General features: G+C 61.0%; 2 protein-coding genes across 5 annotated transcripts; one reads left to right on the forward strand and one right to left on the reverse strand.

Moving 5' to 3' along the window:
- Window positions 1-11: 11 nt before the first annotated feature.
- Window positions 12-13,863, reverse strand: FLII (FLII actin remodeling protein). Of its 4 annotated transcripts, none has more exons than XM_069481935.1 (30): window positions 13,511-13,863; window positions 11,448-11,558; window positions 11,062-11,133; window positions 9,733-9,813; window positions 9,330-9,415; window positions 9,085-9,246; window positions 8,652-8,755; window positions 8,139-8,314; window positions 7,902-8,059; window positions 7,422-7,506; window positions 6,941-7,088; window positions 6,626-6,762; window positions 6,239-6,451; window positions 5,820-5,999; window positions 4,624-4,706; window positions 4,409-4,483; window positions 4,190-4,273; window positions 3,936-4,107; window positions 3,303-3,407; window positions 3,029-3,220; window positions 2,453-2,641; window positions 2,114-2,253; window positions 1,738-1,966; window positions 1,478-1,632; window positions 1,332-1,392; window positions 1,120-1,248; window positions 935-1,041; window positions 745-850; window positions 555-620; window positions 12-474 (listed from the first exon to the last, which is right to left on the reverse strand). In XM_069481935.1, exons 2-30 carry the CDS (start codon window positions 11,526-11,528, stop codon window positions 340-342), a joined length of 3,711 nt encoding a protein of 1,236 aa, XP_069338036.1. In that variant the 5' UTR covers window positions 11,529-11,558; window positions 13,511-13,863; the 3' UTR covers window positions 12-339. The 4 variants fall into 4 exon arrangements, with proteins under 4 accessions (XP_069338036.1, XP_069338033.1, XP_069338037.1 ...); XM_069481932.1 differs by having other exon boundaries at window positions 13,701-13,790; XM_069481934.1 differs by having other exon boundaries at window positions 55-474; window positions 6,626-6,759; window positions 13,701-13,782.
- A 1,154-nt stretch (window positions 13,864-15,017) lies between these two features.
- On the forward strand, window positions 15,018-20,155 carry MIEF2 (mitochondrial elongation factor 2). Its single transcript, XM_069483223.1, has 4 exons — window positions 15,018-15,115; window positions 17,147-17,300; window positions 17,516-17,678; window positions 18,148-20,155. The coding sequence occupies exons 2-4, from the start codon at window positions 17,154-17,156 to the stop codon at window positions 19,236-19,238; spliced, it is 1,401 nt and encodes a 466-aa protein (XP_069339324.1). The 5' UTR covers window positions 15,018-15,115; window positions 17,147-17,153; the 3' UTR covers window positions 19,239-20,155.
- The last annotated feature ends 1,104 nt before the right edge of the window (window positions 20,156-21,259 follow it).

A 21,259-nucleotide genomic window follows, 5' to 3' on the forward strand; every position in this document is an offset into this window, starting at 1 on the left:
AAATTAGCGCCGTTTTAATAGTAAAAATACTGATTTTTAATATTGAAAATAAAACCATTTAATATCTCTTAAAGGGCAACCACATCTGCATTATTCCCTAGCAGGGGCGCAAGGGGCTTCACACGAGTGCTCACACTGGAGGGAGTCCCATTTCCCAGACCCCCCAGGGTACCTGATGGGGTCACCCCGTTGGTGCTGCTTGGGGCTGTGCGCTGTGGGGGACTGTGGCACTGTGGGGGTGGCCAGGGCAGGGGCTGTCATTGCGCGTATTCTCCACTAGCAGGCGTGGACAGAGGGCCCCTTCCTCACCCAGGCTGGGGCTGCATCGGGGGCACTGCCCTAGGCCAGGGCCTTGCGGAAGGTGCTCCAGGCATGGAAGCAGCGAGTGAAGGCGTGCTGCTCGTTGCCCTTGCGGACCAGGCGCAGGCGGCGGGGCCGCTCGTGCTCCTTGGATCGCATGTGCTGGATGTACACCTGGCGGGGAGGACAGTAAGCTCTGAACCTTCCTCCCAGGCCTGCGGCCCCGGCCTCAGCCTTCCCTCCACCCAGCTCACCTGGCAGGCCTTCAGGCTGAGTTTGATCTCCACCTGGCTTGTCTGGGTTCCCACCCACATGTAGACCTGTGGGGACAGCAGGCGAGGTGGTCACGAGTGCCTTAGAATACTCTTCTGGCCACAGAGCTCCGTTTACAAGTGGGTAGGCTCCTCCTTGAATGGGTGGGGCCCATTGGCGGGGGGTCCTTACCTCTTGGCCATTGTCCAGCAACATGATGTCATCGTCTGCCAGGTCATCTTGGCAAAAGTCAGAGCATTTCTCAGTTACTGCAAAGTAGCCCTTTTCATTGGAGCACCTGAGGGTCAACGTGAGGTCAAGGGTCATAAGCAGCAGTGCCAGGACTAAGGGATCCGAGGTAGGGTCAGGGCTGTGGCCTCACCGGAAGAGCCGTGTGTGTTTCATATATTCAGCGTCATCGTCGTAGGGCTTCTGTGCCCCGATGCCCACCCAGAAGAAGTTCTCGGGCTCCTCGCCTTCATTGATGACCTGTGGGGAAAGGGCCAGTCCAGCCCAGGGCCCCTGCCTGCCCCGGCTCAGCTCCCGCCCACCTGCCCACCTGGTTACCTGCTTGCTGTAGGAGGCGTCAAACATGGTGTTCAGGATGTCTTCTGCCAGCTTGGCCTCGTCAGGGTCCGATGCTCGGCCCACCCAGGCATACACGATGCCTTGATTGTCCTCACTCTCGAAGGGAACCTGGAGAGCATGCAGGGGTTTGGGCAGGTCCAAGCTCCTACTCACCCCTGGATCCACCGTCCTGGCTCATACCACAGCCCTACCTTGAGAATGAAGCAGAACTCGGAGTTGAGGAAGCTGGAGTCAGTGTTGATCTGGATGCATCTGGGGAGGGTGGGGGTGTCAGCAGGGAGTCAGGGCTGGGTCCCCAACCCCTGCCTGCTGCTGTGCCCTCCCCCGAGCCAGGCACCGGGTACAGAGGGCGCTGCCGTTGGTACGAATCTGGTACAGGCTCGGTTGCAGAGCGCCCTGGGCCACCTTCCTCTTGCCCCGGTGGATGATGAACTTTCTCTTGAAATGGGACAGGAACTTGGGGTTCTCCTGCTGCTGTGTCATTCGTACCACCTACGGGTGTGGAAGTGTCAGGGGCAGCTCCCTGGACCCCAAACCTCCCCTGGGTCTGGGTCCCACCACACCCCTCCGCTGGCTCTCAGGGCGTGGCAGGCGCACCTCCAGCTTGCCGGGAAAGAGGCTTTCGAACTTCTTCTGCAGGCTGAACGTAAAGGTGAGCCAGCCCATGTTGGAGGCCTCGCGGCCCTGCCAGAAGTACACGATGCACTGGAAGTCCTCCTCGGGCTGCTTCTCCTCCACCTCGGCAGCTGCCGCGTCACCTTTGCCCTCGCCCTTCTCCTCCTCCTCGTCCTTCTCCTCCTCCTCGTACTCTACGGGTACCCAGTACCTGCCGGGTTGCGGGGCAGTGAGCAGGGGCAGTGAGCAGGGGCAGTGAGCAGGGGCAGTGAGCAGGGGCACGAACCCCGAGCCCCGAGCCCCGAGCCCCCAGCCCTAAGGGCGGGGCTCGGGACAGGGAGGCGTGCTGGGGCGGCACCTGCAGAGGAAGACGTAGCAGTCCTGCGTGTAGAAGTGGCCGAACTCCTCCTCGGGCAGCCGCGCGAACTTCTTGCCCTCGAGCACGAAGCCCTCCATGCCGTCCAGGTCCTCATTCCACTCCTCCATCAGCTGCTCCGCCTGCAGGCGACAGGCCCCGCCCCGACGCAAGTCTGAGCGCCGCCCGGGCCCCGCCCCGCCCCGCCCCCGCGCAGCCCCGCCCCCGCCGCCCGGGTCCCGCCCCCGCCCCCGGGCCCCGCCCCGCGCGCAGCCCCGCCCCCGCCGCCCGGGTCCCGCCCCGCGCGCAGCCCCGCCCCCCGCCCCCGGGCCCCGCCCCCACCTCAGCCAGCGCCATCGGCGGCTGCCTCGGCAGGAACAGCGCAGTCAGGTCAGCCTTCATCTGGTCCTTCTTCTCTGTGTCGCGCTTCACCTTCCCGGAAAGACCAGGGCCTTGCAGCACGGCCTCCGCGTTACGCGTGTAGTCCACTGTCAGCACGTCATCCCAGTTCTTGAACTTGGCCTTGAACACCTGCCGGTGGAGGGAGGAAGATCACGAACTGTGAGGGGTCCGGCATGGTTAGGATTAGGGTCGGAGGAAATTGGTAGAGGCTCGCTCCGGAGGCGGGGGCGCAGGTGCGACCGGGGACAGGGCCTGGGAGATTGGGCCCAGGAAAGCAGGAGGGACAGGTGGAGGGGGCGGGGCCTGGGCAGAGGTCTAGCGAAGAGGAGGTGGGTTTGGGCCCAGTTTTTTTTTTTTTTTTTTAATATAAATAGAGAGTATATTTGAGCTGAGTTTAAGGACCATAACCCCAGAACAGAGATTCAAATTTGGGCCCAGTTTTCAAGGGCAGTAATGGAACCAAAGAGGGGTCGGGGCATGACAGGCCCGCAGGATCGTGGGGAGCGGCGAGCACACCTGTGCCTCGGTGCCCTCGAGGCTGCGGCTGACTGCGGCGTGGCGCGGCCGGTGCAGCATCCCGCACAGCTCCTGGCCCAGCTTGAGGGCGGCGGCGCGCACCAGGCGTGGGGACTTACGGCCAAGCCAGATGAACACGTCGGACCAACAGTCCAGGATGTACACGCAGCGCGTGTCCAGCAGGCTCTGCAGCTGCGGGACCGGAGGCTGAAGGTCAAAACCTGGCCATGCGGGTAGAGGATCCCGGTCCCCCCAGCCCTCCTGTGCGTCTCACCAGCCGCATCCCTGGCATCAGCTCCACCTTGGGCCGTTTCTTATGTTCCACAGAGAGCTTGTAGTTGATCTGCGGCAGCTCCAGGTAGCCCAGGCCCAGGCCCACCTGGCAGCAGAAAGAGCAGGGCATGGCAGGGATGGGGGCTGGGGACAGGAGCCTCACCCACACAGCCCCTGCTTGGAGTCTGGCCCCGCCCTGCGGTGTGGCGCACTGCTAGCTCGTCCGGACCTGTTTCCCCCTCTTCCCCAAGGTCGTTTTAAGGATATCCTATCAGTGGAAGGGCTTTTAAACAGCATTTTCCCCGTGCCATTTCTAATTCTCTAACTTGTCCCTTTCCTGCTCACAAAACCCCCATGGCTTCCTGTCACCCACAGAATTAAGGCCAGGTTCTCAGCCGTGGCACCTAGGCGCTTCTGTCTCCGCCTCCAGCCCCACCTTCCTGGAACACACCCCCTCACGCTATTTCGCAAAGCCAGTCTCCAGACCTTTGCTCAGGCTGTTCCTTGTCCAGAAGGTGGCACCCTCTCCCCACCAAAGTCCAGATGGAGCCCAAGGCCACAACAGAGGTGCATGGCCTGCCCCCCCAACCAGCTGGTGAACTCAGGCCAGCCCTGCGCCAGCATCACCGCTCACCTTGTACAGCTTGGGCTGGGGGGGCCAGAAGTCATCAGGCACGTGCTTCTTGATCTCGGAGGGCTCCCCACCCAGCACCTCCCAGAACTCTGGGGGCTCCTGGCCCTGCACCAGCAGCTCGATCTCGGCCTTCCCTTTCCGCTCGTTCTTGTTAATTTTCTCTGCAAAGAGCCTGAGGGCGGATGCAAAGCCCTCAGCAAGGCCCGCACCCCTGCACCCCTTCCCCTTCCAGAACACCCACGCTCTCCTCGTACCTGGCCTTGGTGGTGCTGCTCAGCGTGGCCTGGGCCCCCCGCCACACATAAATGTCCAGCCCTCGGTCCAGCAGGAAGACAAACCTGGACAGGAAGGGGCAGGAGGCTGTTGTGATGGGGCGTGGGGCAATGAACCCTACTAGGAGGCCTAAAGCTGCCCCCACTGGTGGAGAGGAGGATGAGGGTCAAGCACTCCCACCTCACATCTTGGGGGCTCACCTTGGGTCCAAGGAAGCCCCCTTGAGGGGCACAGGCTCCAACTTGATGTTCTTTTTCCCATACACGCGGTACATCCTGGGGACCAGGACAAGAGTGGCTCAGGGCTAAGTTGGGCCCTTGGTGCCCACACTAACATCCTCCCCCCTCGCTCCACCCCCCCCCGCCCTTCCCAGCAGAGTCCAGGTCATGACCACCCACCCCACATACACCCTCACCTGGTGACGTAGTGCGTGTCCTCCACAGTGTAGAAGCCACTGGCTGTGCCACCCTCAATGTAGGAGATGTCATTGTCAAACACCTGTGTGTGAGGGTGTGGATTTTTATCACTCAGCGGCCCCCTCTCCCACCAAATACCACCTGTCAGGCAGGGTAGTTGTATACAGGTGAATTGGATACTATAAACCTATGACAATGTTACCAACAAAAAAGGACCTGTGCTTACAAACTTAAACAAATATTACGGGGTTGGATGTGCAAAAAATATGTGTTCATCCATGTGCATAAAGATGCACTTAGGGCCGGGCGCGGTGGCTCACGCCTGTAATCCTAGCACTCTGGGAGGCCGAGGTGGGCGGATCGTTTGAGCTCAGGAGTTCGAGACTAGCCTGAGCAAGAGCGAGACCCCATCTCTACTAAAAATAGAAATAAATTATATGGACAACTAAAAATATATATAGAAAAAATTAGCCGGGCATGGTGGTGCATGCCTGTAGTCCCAGCTACTCGGGAGGCTGAGGCAGGAGGATTGCTTGAGCCCAGGAGTTTGAGGTTGCTGTGAGCTAGGCTGACGCCACAGCACTCTAGCCCAGGCAACAGAGCGAGACTCTGTCAAAAAAAAAAAAAAAAAAGATGCACACAGCATGTTTAGATATGTGCGTATCAGGGTATGGGAGCAAGGAGGTTTGTGGAAGAGTGCAAATCTGGGTGCAAAACTCAGGATGTGTGTGTGTGTGTGTGTGTGTGTGTGTCTAGGCATAACCGGTGGGGGTGGGCAGCCTGCTATCCCTGACTAGTAATTTATTCAAGACTGGACTCTGGTCCACCCTTGGCCAGCCTCCTTGGCACCCAGGGATGGCCCCGCCCCCTAGCTATTGGCCACACCCCTTCGAGCCTGCACCCAGCTGCCTGTGCCAGCTCATGGGTCTAGCTCCTGGTCTCAGCCTGTCCCCTTATCCTATCCTGGTTGAGTCCAGCCCCTGTTCCAGGACTCTCCTCCACTGCCCAGATTTTAACCACCTTTGGCCTCACCACTCTCCCTGACCTCACCCTGCCTTAGGTCCTGCTCAGCATCCTTGACCCCACCATCGTTGGCCTCATCTCCCGGCTCTGCCCACCCGCCACCCAGCCCTGTGCAGGGAGCTCCCCGGGTGCCCCTTCTCTGCCCGTCCCCCTCACTCTCATGGGCTGGCACCTGCAGGAACTCCTCGCTCTCGTCGCCCATCTCCTCCCGCACTGTGCGGCACTCAGCACCCAAGTAGTTGCGCAGGTTGACAGCGTGGATGGCGGAGCAAGCCTTCTTGTCGAGTGTGGCCTCCCCTCCGATCCAGTAGTAGATCTCCCAGTTCAGGGAGCCGCTGTCATCCAGAAAGGTCTAGGAGCCAAGGCACCACCGTTCAGCCTTCACTGGGGCCCATCCTGGCTTTCCAGCTGCCCCCGAGAGGCCACTCTGTCTGGCACGGGCTTCCAGCCCCAGGATGTACTGCCACCTTTGCCTGCCCACCCCCACCTGGCCTGCCCACCTCCCACGTGGCCTCGCCGAACAGAACCAGGAAGGTGGAACTCAGCCACCTGCGATGAGGGCCCCGGGCCCACAGCGTGCCCAGCCCTCACCTTGAGCACGATGTAGCAGTCGGCCTCGTAGAACTTGCCGTGGAAGGCTTCCTCCACCAGCACAGGCACGAAGTTCTCGATCTGCCAGATGGTCAGGCCGGGCAGCTGGCCCACGTCCTCCGTGAAGAACTCAGAGTAGTCGAGGCGCGGCTTCTCCAGGCCCTGGTCCCAGCGCCGCGCCTTCCCCCCAGGGGCTCGGGTGTCCACAGTCTCCTGGTGGTCACAGTGCATGACTTAACTCTACGAAGCCACTTAGGCTGGTCTCTCTGCTTACTGCCTACCTCAGGGCCTTTGCACGTGCTGTCCCCACTGCCCACGGTCCCCTCTCCCTCTTGGCCTAGGTCACACAGGCTGCCTTGAGCCCAGCCCGGCCATGGCCTGGCTTACCTCCTGCTTTTTGTTCTTCTCCTGGGCCACATCAGACATGCCCTTCAGCACCTGCTTGGCCTGGTCATCCTGGGCTGAGTCCTTGCGCCTCCGCAGCCGCATCTTTCGAGCCAGGGGGTCCTTGGGCCCACTCCCTGCTTAGGAGGTGGGCAAACCCCTGAGCCCCGGCTGGGCCCGCCCCCTTGGGCATCCAGCCAACCAGGGGCCAAGCCCATCACCCAGGTCCGGAGACCTGTATCCCACCCAATTTACAGAGGGATGAGGCCAGATCCAGAGAGGAGCCCCCGTTCCCAGGCCAGACCTTCCCCTCCTCACCAGCTGCTGCTGCGGCCACTGTGGCCGGGGAGGCACCCGCCAGCCGTAGCTGGTTCTGCAGCGAGAAGTCGATGTTGTACCACTCAGCGGCGCGGTCAGCAGGCTTGGGTGGCATGACCAAGTTGGGGTTCTCCCTCACATCCAGGACCTGCCCCATGGGTAAGCAAAGCTGGTGCTGAGCCTGGGTTCCCGTGTCCCTCCCAGCCACACCGTACCCGGTTTCTTGCTCTTGTCTGCAGATGTAAAGTCCGAGAAGCCTGGGGCTGGGGCCAGGGACCTAGGTTCTTGTCCCACCCAGCTCTGCGGCCAGCTGGGGGGCTTCAATGACACAATCAAGAGTGTTCTGGATGCAGGGATGTGGCTCACCTTCTCCCCATAGCCACCCTGGCACTGGCCACCCCACCAGGAGGCCTCTGCTGGGGGACCCACCCCCAGGGCACAGCCCTCTCCCCACCCTCAGCGCGGGCTGGCCCGCCCTGACCTCGATCTCCGTCAGGAAGTGGATGGCCTCTGGGAGGGTCACCAGGCGGTTCTTGTTCAGGACAAGTTTCCTCAGCTTTGGGCACCTGTGAGGACAGGGCCAGCTGGGCCTCAGGGAGGTGACAGGCAAGGGGGGAAGGTGGGGAGACTTTCAGTCCGAGGGGAAGGGAGGCAGGCAGGGCCAGAGGAATGGAGGGGGCCCTCTGACCACGCTAGCAGGCTCTGTGACATCCGGGGCGATGGAAGCAGCTGGGTTCCAAACTCATGTGGCACCGGAGCCCTCAGACCTCATCCCTAACAGAACCCTCCCAAAGGGTACTCTGGGGAACCCAAATTGGGAATTGCTGGCATGAGACTGGTCTTCACCCACAAAGGCACATTAGCCCATCTGTGTGTTGTATGATGCACCCCAGGGTGGCTTCTGGCTGTGACTGTGTGGCTCTCTGTGCTGTGAGCCCCCAGCCAGCCCCGCGCCCAGCACCTGCAGAGACTTTCAGGGATGAGCTCCAGGTTGTTGTTGGCGGCCATGAACTCCTCCAGGCTGGCCAGCTTGCCGATGCCGGAGGGCAGCCCGTCAAAGTCCAGCTTGTTGGAGTTCAGGTACAGCTTCTTCAGCTTGGTCAGCTTGCAAATGGCCGACTAGAGGGGAGCCAGGTGGGGACGGGGTCAGGGCCGGGCCCAGCACCTCCCCCACCTCCCCCGAGGGCCTCGGACGCACAGGTAGCGAGGTGAGCTGGTTGCGGGACAGGTTCAAGGTCTCCACGTGCACCCACTGGTCGATGCACAGGGACAGCTCCGTGATCTGGTTGCTGCTGAGGTTGAGGCGGCGCAGGCTGGGGAGGGTGTACAGGCACTCGGGCACCCGGGTCAAGTCATTGCAGGACAGGTCCACATCTGGGGTCGGGGCGGGGGGGCACATCAGCTGGGGCCCACACAGCAGGAGCCAGGAGCAGCCAGCCCTAGTGTGAACCCCAGCTCTGCCACCTGCAGGCTGTGTGGCCTTAGGCAAGTAACAACCTCTCTGTCCAATCTGTCCATTTGGAGCAACTCCCTCACCCTGGGTGGGTCTAGGCATAAAGTTAGTGCTCACAATTCGACATTATTAGTAGTCAGCGTGATGACAGAAACAGTCATCACATAACCGTATCCCTTTCCCTCTGGGAGGTGGCCCGGGACGCAGGGGCCGGCCCCTTTGTCCATGAGGAAGCAAGAGAGCTCGGAGGAACCTGACCTGCGAGGTTGCTCAGGCCCTCCAGGCTGGTGGGCAGGTTGCTCTGGGTGCGCTGAGTATTCCGCAGGTGCAGGGTCTGCAGGGCTGTCATTGCCGGGAGCTGCCTGCAGGGTGACGAGAGAGTCAGGGCAGGGCAGGGCCCACCTAGGGGGTGTTGAGTGCAGGGCCCGGAGGGGCAGGCCCAGGAGCCTGGGGCCAAGGGCAGGTACGTGGCCATGTCTGCCTGAGGGGACAAGACCAAGGGTGGCTGCAGGGCAGGGTAGATGGGAGGACAGGACTGATTGGGGGGTGTGACACTTAGGGGCCGGGCCTCAGCCCGAGGGGTGACTGCACAGGAGGGATGGTGGTGTGGCTGGGCCTGAGGGGAAGGTCAGGGCCCTCCCTGGGGAGCAAGGGGCAGCTTCCGCTCTGGTGTGACCCGAGGGGCACCCACCGCAGCTGTGCGTGCAGCAGCGGGTTCCCGTTGAGCACGAGCGTCTGCAGGTGCACCAGGCGGCGCATCTGCGGGGGCAAGCTCTCCAGGCGGTTCTCGCTGAGGTCCAGGTACAGCAGGTCGGTGAGGTTGATGAAGAGCTGGTTGGGGATGGCGTCGATGCTGCGGGCGGGCAGGGGCTGCCAGGGTCAGCGCCAGACCCCCTGGGCCCACCCAGCCCCGAGCCCGCCCCGCCGCGCCAGCACCTGTTGTGGCCGAGGTTTAGCACCAGCATGTTCTTGGCGTTCTCCAGCTCCCGCGGGCACTCCGTCAGCTGGTTGTGGCTCAAGTCCTGGGTGGGATGAGCAAGGCCCAGGTCGGGGTGTCTCCACCCTGCCTCTGCCAGGCTCGGAATCAGGCAGGGCATGGGGGAAGGGGAGGTAGATGAGGGAGCTTCAGGGCCGAAGGGAGACAGCTGGGACCTTGGCTGGAAGGGTGCCTGAGTTAGGGATCTAATTCTAGGAGTGACCTCAGGCGAGGCACGCCTCATGCCAAGCCTCAGTTTCCCCATCTGTAAAATGGGATCACAATGGCCCCAGGGACTTTTATGGTACATGGGCACTGACTGGGCTGGCTAGCACAAGGGCCAGGTGGGTGAGTAACACTGACCAGGACTGAGAGGTCATCCAACTTGAAGATGTCATCGGGCACTCCAGAATTCTTCAGGCTATTGGCTCGGGCCACAATGGCCTGGGGATAAACCATAAGGGTCCATGATTCCTGGCTTCCACCCCCAGGAAGAAGCAGAGAGGCCGGGCACAGGCACCTCCTCAGGAGGCCCACCGGAGGCCAAGCCTGAGTGCTGTCCCCTCTCTGGTATGTGTTCAAACGGTCCCTCCACCTCGCAGGTTCTTCTTATCCTTCCAGTGAGCTCCTAGTCATACGTCAAAGTCCAACTCAAATGTTCCCCAGAGCCCAGCACAGGGCCCTCAGGAACATTTTATGCTCAAACAATGTCCCCTTCTTTTTAATTCCAGAAGGCAAGACGGGGGTGTGGGTCTGAGTTGGGTTTTAGAACAAGAGAAGACTGGACCAAAGAAATCAGAATGAGGACTGGGAGAAAGTCTCACTTTGTCTTCCCTGAGGCAGAAACTTCCCCACACTACGTACGCATACGCGCAGCAAGCACAGGGGTGAGAGTGGACAGGGCCAGGGAATGGCGCCATGACTGCAAGCAACAACAGGAGCAACGGCAGCCACCTGACACTCTCCAGCCTAACGTCCGTGTGGCACCATGCTGCTGCCCCATGTGGCCATCGCTGACACTCCCAACGACCATATTTGCAGACGAGGCCCAGAAAGTAGAAGGGACTTGTCCAAGGTCATGCAGCCAGGAAGCGGCAGAGCCCAGCTTTGAACTCGGGGAGCCCACGCCCAGATGCTGTGCCCTTTACATCTCCAGGGCTCTGGCCTTGAATGAGACGACCCTCGCTGAGGCCTGCAGGGTTTGGCCAGGGGCCTGGTGTTCCAGAACGTCAGGGCACCCTCCTGGCCAAACCCCACCCAACCCCAGTTCTACCACTGCCTGGCTGTGTGACCTGGCGCAAGTAACCTGCCTTGGTGGCCATGTTGCCTCCCGTGTGACACTGGTGTTGGTCAGGAGTATGTGAAAAAAATCCACATAGAACAGTTGGAACGCTGCTCAGTCTGTACTGGCTGTTACTATTGTAGCTGTTGTTCAAAATGGCTGGTGGGAATTTGGATTTTTTTTTTTTAACCTTTTTCCCCACTGAATTCTCTGATCCATATGGGTTATTTTACACATGGTATTGTAACTTCTTGCAACAAGAGGGCCCCTCTTGTGACACCTGGGCCCCTGAGCCTGACATGGAGGTGAGCAGAGACGCTGGCCCAGCCTGGGGTTTGGCCCTGCCCTTCCTTCCTGGCCAGACTCCAGCCCCAAGCCCCAGGCCCAGGGGCCTCCTGGCCAGCACTCACCCGCAGCGATGGCAGGCTGGACAGCTCCCCGTGAAGTGTGGTCAGGTTGTTGTGGCTCACAGACAAGTGTTCCTGGGCAGGGACAGGGGAGCAGAGGCTCAGTGGGGTGGGTGGGGTGCCCAGAGTCCCTGTCTGCCACCACCACTTTGTAACATCCCGGAGGGCCCTTGGCCATACAGGCGAACTGCATGTCTGCAGCCTCCCTCCCTCACAGACCCAGCCTCTTCTTGCATACCTCCCAGGACGGGAGCTCACTCCCTCTCTGCCAGCTGTGCGGACAGCTGTTAGTGTTTTTCCTCTCTCTGGAGAAGCTGTCTGCCTTCTCCGCAGGCCCTGCCCACCTGGCTCAGCCATAGGGGCCCTCCCTGCCCGCCCAGGCCCCTTACCAGCTTCTGCAGGGCAGCCAGCTCCTCTGGCAGGTAGCAGAGGCCAGTGCGGTTCAGCTTCAGCCATCGCAAGCTGGTCATGGCCTTGACATTCTCAGGGAAGTAGCCGCCCTAGGGGGTGGGAGGATGTCATGGTGAGGCTTGTCTGGGAGTGTGGAGTCCCTGCTCCACTACCTGCCACGGCCCACTGCCCACAGGAGCCTTTGGGGGGCAAGAGAGCCATTCTCACCAGCTGTGAGAGCGGGGACATGTCACTTCATCACTCTGTGCCTCAATTTCTTCACCATAAAATGGGACTAATAAAAACCCCCACATGGGCCGGGCGCGGTGGCTCACGCCTGTAATCCTAGCACTCTGGGAGGCCGAGGTGGGCGGATCGTTTGAGCTCAGGAGTTCGTGACCAGCCTGAGCAAGAGCGAGACCCCACCTCTACTAAAAATAGAAAGAAATTATATGGACAGCTAAAAATATATATAGAAAAAATTAGCCGGGCATGGTGGCGCATGCCTGTAGTCCCAGCTACTCGGGAGGCTGAGACAGGAGGATTGCTTGAGCTCAGGAGTTTGAGGTTGCTGTGAGCTAGGCTGATGCCACGGCACTCACTCTAGCCTGGGCAACAGAGTGAGACTCTGTCTCAAAAAACAAACAAACAAACAAAAAAAAAAACCCCCCACATGACAAAAGCGTTGGCCTAAGACTTGTCTCTCTCGCTGGATTCAGTCCCAGGAGGCCCAGCACAAAACTGGCCTGTTTCAGGTGATATCCCAGCACCCTGATTCGCGTTAGCTTGGCTCAAATCCCTTCACCTGGCATTCCAGGCCCTGACCGGGCTGCCTGGGGTGGGGGTTCCCCAGAACCTCTGCGAAGGCCCCACCTGTGCCCTCACCTTGCCATCAGCATACAAGTGACTCATGGTGGGACCAAAACCCTGCTGTGCAGAGGCCATGGTTCCCAACCCTGCCCGGGCACAGCCTCGTTCTCATTCCCCACACGAGGATGCCCACCTCAGCACCTCCCGCCCTTGTGACGTGAAGTCTGGGGCAGCATGTGCCATCAGTGCCCTTGGCTGCTGCCCCCTTCCCCCTGTGGCCACATTCTCAGCTGGTGATTTAGCCTCTCTCGCAGTCCAGCGAAGACAAAGGGACACCTCAGGTAAGGATGGTGGGGATGGAGACAGGGAAAAGCGGGCGGCTGCCTGCTGTTAGTGTCAAAGGTGTGTACACATGTGGGTCAATGCAGGAAAAACCTGCCTGCCTTCTCGGCCCCAGCCCCTGGCTGACACCTAAACCCACCCCAGCCAGACTCTGCCCCTCACCCACCTCCCAGGCCAGGCTCACCCCGGCCAGCTCTCCTCTCCCCTCCTTCTCTGCTCCCCACCTTTGGTCCCACACTGCCCACCTGTTCTTGAGTCCCTAGAACCTCCCTTCTCACCAACTGGCTGTGGCAGGCTGGGCTCCAGGCCCTGTCCCCCTGCTTTATCAGTCCGGCAGCTGCGCACACAACTGCCACCCAAAACCTCGCACACCTGCCACCCAAGACCTCGCACACCTGCCACCCAAGACCTCGCACACCTGCCACCCAAGACCTCGCACACCTGCTACCCAAAACCTCGCACACCTGCTACCCAAGACCTCGCACACCTGCTACCCAAGACCTTGCACACCTGCCTGACACACCAACAAATCTCATTACACCCCTTGTGTCCAAGAGAGCTACTTTTAAGCCCCTTCGCTGGATGAGAAAGCCCAGGCTCCGAGAGGGGAAGTGACTTGCTCAAGACCACACAGGATGGGAGTGGTGGTGGCGGGGACAGGGCAGTGATGAGCTGTGTCCAGACCCGCCCCTGGGCAGCCAGGCCACCGGTCCTGAGTCAGGGCCTGGCTTGGGTGTGTGACCTCAGAGGGGCGGGGAGGCGGGAGCACAGGCTCACCCCCCCCCCCATGCCTCTCTCCAGCCCGGGGCGGAGAACAGGGACTCAGGGTGGTGGCTCCCAGCCGGCCCCTCAGCGTGACTCCGAGCCCAGGCGTCTGCCCGGGGGCCGCGGTGTCTCGGTCTTCCCAGGCGGGCACTGGGCGGAGGCCTCGGTGGTCTGTTCGGGCAGCGGGAGGCCGGGGGAGAGCCCCACCCAGCCCTGGTCGAGGTCCCGGGCGGCGCGCAGGACCCGGAGGTGCCGGGACAGGAAGCGGGCACCGGCGCGGGCGGGCGGAAGAGAAGGCCCGCGGGGAGGCTCGGCTTGCCGCCGGCCCGGCTCACCTTGAAGTCGTTGCCGCTGAGGTCCACGCCGCGCACGAACGGCAGCACCCCGGTAGCCTCCATGGCGCCGCTCTCGCTGCCGGGCCGGGCGCGGGGGTGGCCCGGGGAGGCGCGGGCTGGGCCAGCGCCGGCCCCGCCCCTTTAACCCGCCCGCGCCCGCCGCCACGGGAAGCCGGCTCCATGCCCTACACCTGGCGCACCCGGGTCGCTCCGCTGGGAGGCGCCGGCCCGCTGGGCCTCAGCTTCCCCATCTGTGCGGCGACTGGAGAGGCCTGGAGGATGCAGGCCCCCGTGCTCGAGCAGGAGGCTTCCACAACCTCTGCGCTCAAAGCCCAGCGCCCCAGGCCAGGGCTTCACGGCCGCAGGTGCAGACACTTCCCGCCGGGCCGCTGCACGGCTGAAGGCCACTGTGACCCCAGAGAGATCCCAGACCCAGGCCCGGGGGCGCAGGGGCCCAGAAAGTGTCTGCGCGTGGGTCCCCGGGTGCCTAACTCCTGTTTCTGGCTCTCGTTTCCTGAAGAAATGCTTCCTAGGGTTGTCGCCAGAAGCAAATGGACAAATAAATGAATGTGTTGCTGGCAGCACGCAGCAGACGCCCGGCAAGTGGCAGGTTATTCCCGCTTACTGCCAGCACCCCTCGTGTATTGGTTGCTGGTGCCCCCGCTACAAGGGGGCTGCAGAAGAGCCGCGTTCGTCTCGGTCCGGCTGTTCACGCTGCCCCGCCCGGGCGGCATGTGGCAGGCCCCGATACCTGGGCCGCAGCTCATATATACACGACCACCTTTCCCAGGAGTAGAGGGGTCTACCCCTTTTACAGGAGAAAAAACTGAGGCCCGGGTGGAGAGGGCCCACACAAGGTCGCACGGAGCAGATGGCAGGGGCGGGCTCTCTTGCCCAGCTGTGTGCCCCCAGCAGGCCCACAGATAATTATGAGGCCACCAAGGACTTCCTGCAGAGGTGACCTAAGAGGTCGGAGGCGCGGGCCTCTGGCCAGTTTGCCGCCTGACTGCCAGGCCTCAGAAGGAGCGTAGGCCAGACAGCCTTCTCCAAAGCGAAGGCTCACATTACAAACGCACAGGCCACGGGAGGACAGCCACTCACACAGCCCGTCGCGGGCTCGGAATGCAGCCTTGCGCCTTTAATTTGGAGTGCGGCAGCGAGTCCCGCCCCCGAGGGGGCGTGGCCTGCCCGTCACTGGCTGAGCCGAGCAGTATTTTGGAACCTGTTCGCGGGAGTCCAGCGCTCCGATTGGAGCTAGGGCCTGCCTGTCTGCGTGCCTCTGGGGTCAGTGGCTTCCCCCGGGCCCTGGGCGTTCGGTTCCCGGGTGCTTCACGTTCCATTCTCAGGCGTTCCGGGCTTACGGGCCCGGTGGACCCGTTGCGTCCTCCAGTCGCTGCGCAGACGCCAAGACGCAGGTACGGCCGGAGCGCCGAGGGGCAGCCCCGGGGGTCACCCAGCCCCGGGCGTGGCGCGCGTCCCGGATGCAGATCGGAGGCGTGGCCCGCGGTCTCCGCCGGGGAAGGAGGGGAGGGCTCGGGGCCCTAAGGCTCGAGTTCGAATCCCAGCCCTGCCCCTTCCCGTCTCAGGCATTTTATTTGGTTTCCCTGGGCCTTGGTGTCTTCCCCTGTGAACCGGGCTGCTGCAGGCCCACCTAGGGGCTGTTGCGTGGCCTGCTCAACCCTGGCCCAGGGCAGGCGGGTTTGGCGGAGGAGGGGAAGGCCAGGCGGCATCCAGGGCTCGGCTGTGCAGTTGGGTTATTTTTAACCACCCACGCCCTCTCTCCCTTACGGGAGTTGGAAGGCTGCGGGTTGGGGCCTTCGCGACCCCTCCAAGAGCAGCGCTGAATCCCAGTTTCGACAGGTGGAGGGTCTTTAAATAGCTTTACAGTTTGCAAAGTGGATTCCTGGTCCCGCCGGGGGTGGGTGGTAATACTGATCACCGTGTCACAGATGAGGAAGCTGAAACTGGCTCTGGGGCCGTGGTGGGTCACCCGTCTGGGCTAGGACCGCCCCAAAGCGCGTCTTATTTTTAGTCTGGGGCAAATGCGCGGGTGTCCGGGCTCAGTCACATCGTGCTTCAGTCTTCAGCTACTCCAGGCCTCTTGTCACCTGGCAACTGAGCCCCTGGCACCCACAACATAGCAGGGAGGACAGAAGTCCTTGGTGCCCCAGTAGGCTGTGACCTCATGGTCATCTCTGAGGCCTCCCCAGCAAGACCTCTGCCTGGTGTCTGAGGGGTGCCCGAAGCTTGCCTCTTGTTCACACATCCCCCTCAGCTTTCAGTGCCTGAGGACAGTGTCCCCTCTCAGAACCTGAGGCTGGGGCTTGGTGGACTGGACCCTGGGAGATAGCTGCGTCCACTTCCCAAGTGCCCGGCCCCACCCAGCCACACACTGCAGGGTCACTCACTCTCCTTGCCACCGCCTGTGCCCTCGGCCTTTAGGCCCTCATCTTACCTTCTTTGTTGCTTGGCCTCCTGGCAGCTGAGGATAACCCCCGAGCCCCCCAACAGTGTCCCAAGCCCCAGAGGACCAGATAGCCCTCTGTCTGGGGGCACTGGGCAGCCCTCTGGGTCAGTCTCTAGGGCTGCCCCTGACAGTGGGGCTTCGGCCTTGGCTTGCACATGCCCATTGGCCTCCCTGGGCCGCCTGGGCCATCTCACTCTGCTTGTTCTCTCACTTGGTAGCTGTGCCTCTGGGGGCTGCTACCAAGATCTGGGGCTTTGCCCCTGAGCATCACTCAGGTGCCTGCCAAAGGTCCAAGAGGCTCCCCCAGGCAAGCTGTCTGGGACCCCAGATTGCTGGTCTTCTCTGGGCTTTGGGTTCCTCCTGAGAGGATATCAGGGAGGGCTGCTGTGCCCGGCCCTTGTTAGGAACCTGGGAAGAGGCAGCCTCTGAGGACCTGGCCGTGTGGCACAGGGAAGACCTATTGGACTCTGGAGGTGGACGAGAATCTGGAGGCTTTGCATTCGTGGGTTTGAGACCTCACCACTCGCTGTGTGGTTTGGCAGCCTGTAGCTCTGTAAAATAGGGGTGGTCATGATAAGACCCACCTCATGGGTCTTTAGTGATGTCAGGGGTCCTGGAAGGTGGGTGGAGGGTGATGGGCTGCCACAGGGCCTTTGTGAGCTCTTCTTTCCAGGGGTGGATTGCTTGCAGCTTTGGGGGAGAAGGCTTGGCCGCTCCCCATCTCCTTGCAAGAAATGGGGACTTGGAGCCCCAAAGCCCAAGTTCCAACCGCAGCCCTGCCCCTTCCTGTCTTGGGCATTTCACTTGGTTTCCCAGGGCCTTGGTGTCCTCCCCTGTGAATGGGTGGCCCTTTTCTCATGAGACATTCTCAGATAGCCCCCGAGGGCTTGACTGTCACCCCAGCACGATGGCAGCCAGAGCTCCTGCCCACAGTGGCCCCGCAGCCTGAGCTGTTGCTGCACCCCTGGCTCTCTTACAGGCCGACCATGGCAGAGTTCTCCCAGAAACGGGGGAAGCGGCGTGGCGACGAGGGGCTGGGCAGCGTGGTGGACTTCCTCCTGGCCAATGCCCGCCTGGTGCTGGGTGTGGGCGGGGCTGCCGTGCTGGGCATTGCCACCCTGGCTGTGAAGCGGGTAAGACCAGGCTGGGTGGGTCATGCCTGAGGCTCCCAGAGGAGGATGACAGGGTTGGGGCCTGCACAGAGTCCGGGGGAGGTGGGGACTACCCAAGGCTGGTGCTGGAGCCCAGGGCACCTGCTTCTCCCCAGCACCCTGGTTTGCTTTGCCCCTGGGCTTTGCCGTGGCTGCCCAGGCTTTGGATGCTCTGATCTGTGTCCCTCTGCCTGCAGTTCATTGACAGGGCCACTGGCCCACAGGATGAGGATGACACCAAGGGGGACAGCTGGAAGGAACTGAGCCTTCTAAAGGCTACACCAAACCTGCAGCCCCGGCCCCCGCCTGCTGCCCTCAGCCAACCTGTGTTGCCCGTGGCCCCCCTGCCCTCTGCCCCAGGTGAGTGGCACCCCTTCCCTTCCGACGTGCGTGGGTACCTCTTTGGTGGTCACATTCAGGAGCTGCAGCCCAGGCTCTGTCGCTGACAGATGCTGTGACCCTACGCACGTCTCTTCCCCTCTCCGGGCCACGTGCTCCTCAGACACTTAATGGGGATTGTGTTTCTTTGCCCTCCTACCAGAGCGAGGTGACAGCATTGATAGTGGGGAGCCTCAGATGGGGAAACTGAGGCTTGGAGAGGGGCAGGACCTGTCCCACTTTGCACGAAGCTGTCGTAGCTGTAGGGCCAGGGTGATGGACTCTGGGACAATGAGCACTCCTCGTCAAGTGCTCACTGTATGACGGGATGTGAACTAAGTGCTCTCTCAGGCGTCATCACCAATGAGGAAAGTGAGGGGCAGGGACATCACAGAGCTAGTCATCAGGAAGGGTTCTGTTCTGACTGGTTCCCTGTCCTTTCACTCTGCAGAGGGTCCTGCACATACTGATCCTCAGGTGCCACCTCAGCTCAGCTCTCCAGCACCGCTGTGCCTGACATTCCAGGAGAAGCTGCTGGCATTTGAGCGGGACCACGTGACCATCCCAGCAGCCCAGGTGGCTTTGGCCAAACAGCTGGCTGGTGACATTGCCCTGGAGCTGCAGGCTTACTTGCGGAGCAAGTTCTCAGAACTGCCCTTTGGGGCACTTGTGCCCCAGGGGCCGCTCTACGATGGGCTACAGGCGGGGGCCGCCGACCACGTGCGTCTCCTGGTACCGCTGGTGTTGGAGCCGGGCCTGTGGAGCCTGGTGCCGGGTGTGGACACTGTGGCGAGGGACCCTCGTTGCTGGGCTGTGCGCAGGACTCAGCTTGAGTTCCGCCCCCGAGGGAGCAGCCCCTGGGACCGCTTCCTGGTGGGAGGCTACCTCTCCTCCCGCGTCCTGCTGGAGCTGCTCCGCAAGGCACTGGCTGCCTCCGTGAACTGGCCAGCCATCGGCAGCCTTCTCGGGTGCCTGATCCGGCCCAGCCTGGCCTCGGAGGAGCTGCTGCTGGAGGTACAGCACGAGCGCCTGGAGCTCACAGCAGCTGTGCTCGTGGGTGTCCCTGGGGCCGATGCTGACGACCGCCTCCTGTTGGCCTGGCCCCTGGAGGGGCTGGCTGGGAACCTCTGGCTGCAGGATTTGTACCCAGTAGAGGCCGCCAGGCTGCGGGCCCTAGATGACCATGACTCTGGGACCCGCCGACGGCTGCTGCTGCTGCTATGTGGCATCTGTCGAGGCCATTTGACCCTGAGGCGGCTGGGCCTGAGCCACCTGACCCAAGTGGTTCTGCATCTGGGGGAGGAGGATGTGGATTGGGCGGAGGAGGCCTTGGGGGAGCGCTTCCTGCAGGCCCTGGAGCTGCTCATCGGCAGCCTGGAGCGGGCCAGCCTGCCCTGCCACTTCAACCCCTGCGTGAACCTCTTTGACAGCTTGTGCGAGGAGGAGATCGACGACATTGGCTACGCGCTGTACATCGGCCTACAGGCACCCGAGGGGCTGCTCCAGACGGCTGGGGACAGGGGTGGCCGGCAAGTTTTCTGATGCTGGTGAGCTGTGCTCGTCTCCCAGGGATTTGGAGAGTGGGTTTTCTCTTGCTTTTAGCCAGGATGAAAGAGGGTACATTACCCAACCCAGGGCATTGGTGTGTGCTTGGGCTATGATCACCAGGATCCCTGAGCCTGGAGAGCTTGGTCACCGTCACCTGAGTGCAGCTGGGCTGCCTCAGCAGCATGGAGTGCCAGCCACTCACGCAGGAGCCCCAAGTTCCTTTGGGGTCAGCCCCAGGACTTTGGGCTCTGTCCATCATCACCAGCAACGAATGCACTTACAGAACGTGGCTCCTGCCATCGGAGGCAGGGATGAAGGCAGCTCAGTTTTTCTGCTGAGAGTGATTTAATGCTTTCCTTGGGCACCAGCTTCAGGCACCTTGAGGCATCTGGTGCCAGGTGTAAGTATCATGTTTGTTCCATCCCCTGGGGCCAGAGTCACCTGGTGTCCCTGGAGGACAGCTTTTTGATTGTTAGAGGATGGCGTTTTCCCAATGTCTTCTGAGTGGTTAGTTTTCTTGTTCTCTTCGGGCTCCAGAGCAGGAGCTTGGTGTGACTTGCTGTCCACCTGATACCTCCGGGGAAGGCCCTTCCCCACCCGACTAGGTGAGTTTTCAGGCAGCCGAGGGCTCTTACTTGCTGGGGGAGCTGAGGCCCTGTGCTGTCTGCCTTGCCCGCAGCCGGTGTCCCACTGTCGCTCCTCCTGGCCCCACCGGGGAGCAGAGGATGTGCCCCTCCTAGAGAGGCCTGGTGCGCAGACCGGGCCCCTGCAGTGTGCCATGAGAACTGAAGTCTGGCGGAGGTAGCAGGGGCCTAGAGGAGGCAGATTCCACCTCTCCTCCCGGGTGCCCCTCCTGTCTTTGGTATTCTTCCTGCTGAAACGAAGCTATGCCTCGAAGAATGTGAACAATAATTAAAGGAAAAAATTCTAACGTGTGTGTAACTTGTGCTGGGAAAAGGGGTCTTGGTGCTGTCATATGTGGCTGTTTGGGGTTTTCTGAAAGTCCTATGGCTAGGCCTGGCAGCTTGGCAAGAGGCCTTGAGATCAGTTTGGAGGTGGTAGGGTTTATTTTAAAATGTAGTGTCTTTGGGCCGGGCACGGTGGCTCACGCCTGTAATCCTAGCGCTCTGGGAGGCTGAGGCGGGCGGATGGCTCGAGGTCAGGAGTTCGAGACCAGCCTGAGCAAGAGTGAGACCCTGTCTCTACTAAAAATAGAAAGAAATGATCTGGACAGCTAAAAATATATATAGAAAAAAATTAACGGGGCATGGTGGCGCATGCCTGTAGTCCCAGCTATGTGGGAGGCTGAGGCAGGAGGATTGCTTGAGCCCAGGAGTCTGAGGTTGCTGTGAGCTAGGCTGACGCCACGGCACTCTAGCCTGGGCAACAGAGCGAGACTCTGTCTCAAAAAAAATACAAAAAACAAAAACAAAAATAAATAAATAAAATGTAGTGCCTTAGTCTGTCCGGACTGCTGTAACAAAATGCCATCGACTGGGTGGCTTAGAAACAACAGAAATTTATTTCTTACACTTTTGGAGACTGGAAGTCCCAGATCGAGGCACCAACAGATCCTGCATCCTGGTTCATAGGTGTCACCTTCTAGCTGTGTCCTCACCTGGTAGTGGTGGGAAAGGGATTTTCCCCAGGGTCTCCTGGAGGACACTAAGCCCAACCATGCGAAGCCCACACTCATGACTTAATCACCTCCCAAAGGCCCTCCCTTTTAACACTATCAATTTGGGGGTTTCAGTTAGCAGTTAGGATTGCAGCATATCAATTTGTGGGGGACACAAACTTTTCAGTCCATAACAAGTAAGTTATGTGGAGGGAGAAAGTTAACAGTCTTAGTGTGAAGTCTTGCTTTAGCAATGGGAACCAACTAGTTCAGGTTTTGTTTCTAAGGCTGAACTGCCAGGCCCAATGTCATGCCGGCCAGCCCTTTCTGGGCTCCGTGGGGCTGTCCCGCAGCCCTTCAGCCAGGTCCCATCAGTTCAGATACCTCCTTTCTCCAC

This window comes from Eulemur rufifrons, chromosome 9 (genome assembly GCF_041146395.1).
Source record: "Eulemur rufifrons isolate Redbay chromosome 9, OSU_ERuf_1, whole genome shotgun sequence".
Classification (NCBI taxonomy): Eukaryota; Metazoa; Chordata; class Mammalia; order Primates; family Lemuridae; genus Eulemur; species Eulemur rufifrons.

Bases quoted from the DNA above. Each gene is read 5' to 3' on its own strand.
- FLII (XM_069481932.1), bottom strand. From the start codon at position 13,763: ATGGAGGCTACCGGGGTGCTGCCGTTCGTGCGCGGCGTGGACCTCAGC. The intron at 7,507-7,901 runs GTGCTGGGCGCG...CTGTCCTCACAG, and splicing joins ATCCCTGAAAGTCTCTGCAG to GTGCCCAAAGCTGAGGAAAC. The intron at 3,221-3,302 runs GTGAGACGCACA...CCGGTCCCGCAG, and splicing joins TGATGCCAGGGATGCGGCTG to CTGCAGAGCCTGCTGGACAC.
- MIEF2 (XM_069483223.1), top strand. From the start codon at position 17,154: ATGGCAGAGTTCTCCCAGAAACGGGGGAAGCGGCGTGGCGACGAGGGG. The intron at 17,301-17,515 runs GTAAGACCAGGC...CTCTGCCTGCAG, and splicing joins CCACCCTGGCTGTGAAGCGG to TTCATTGACAGGGCCACTGG. The intron at 17,679-18,147 runs GTGAGTGGCACC...TTCACTCTGCAG, and splicing joins CCCCCTGCCCTCTGCCCCAG to AGGGTCCTGCACATACTGAT.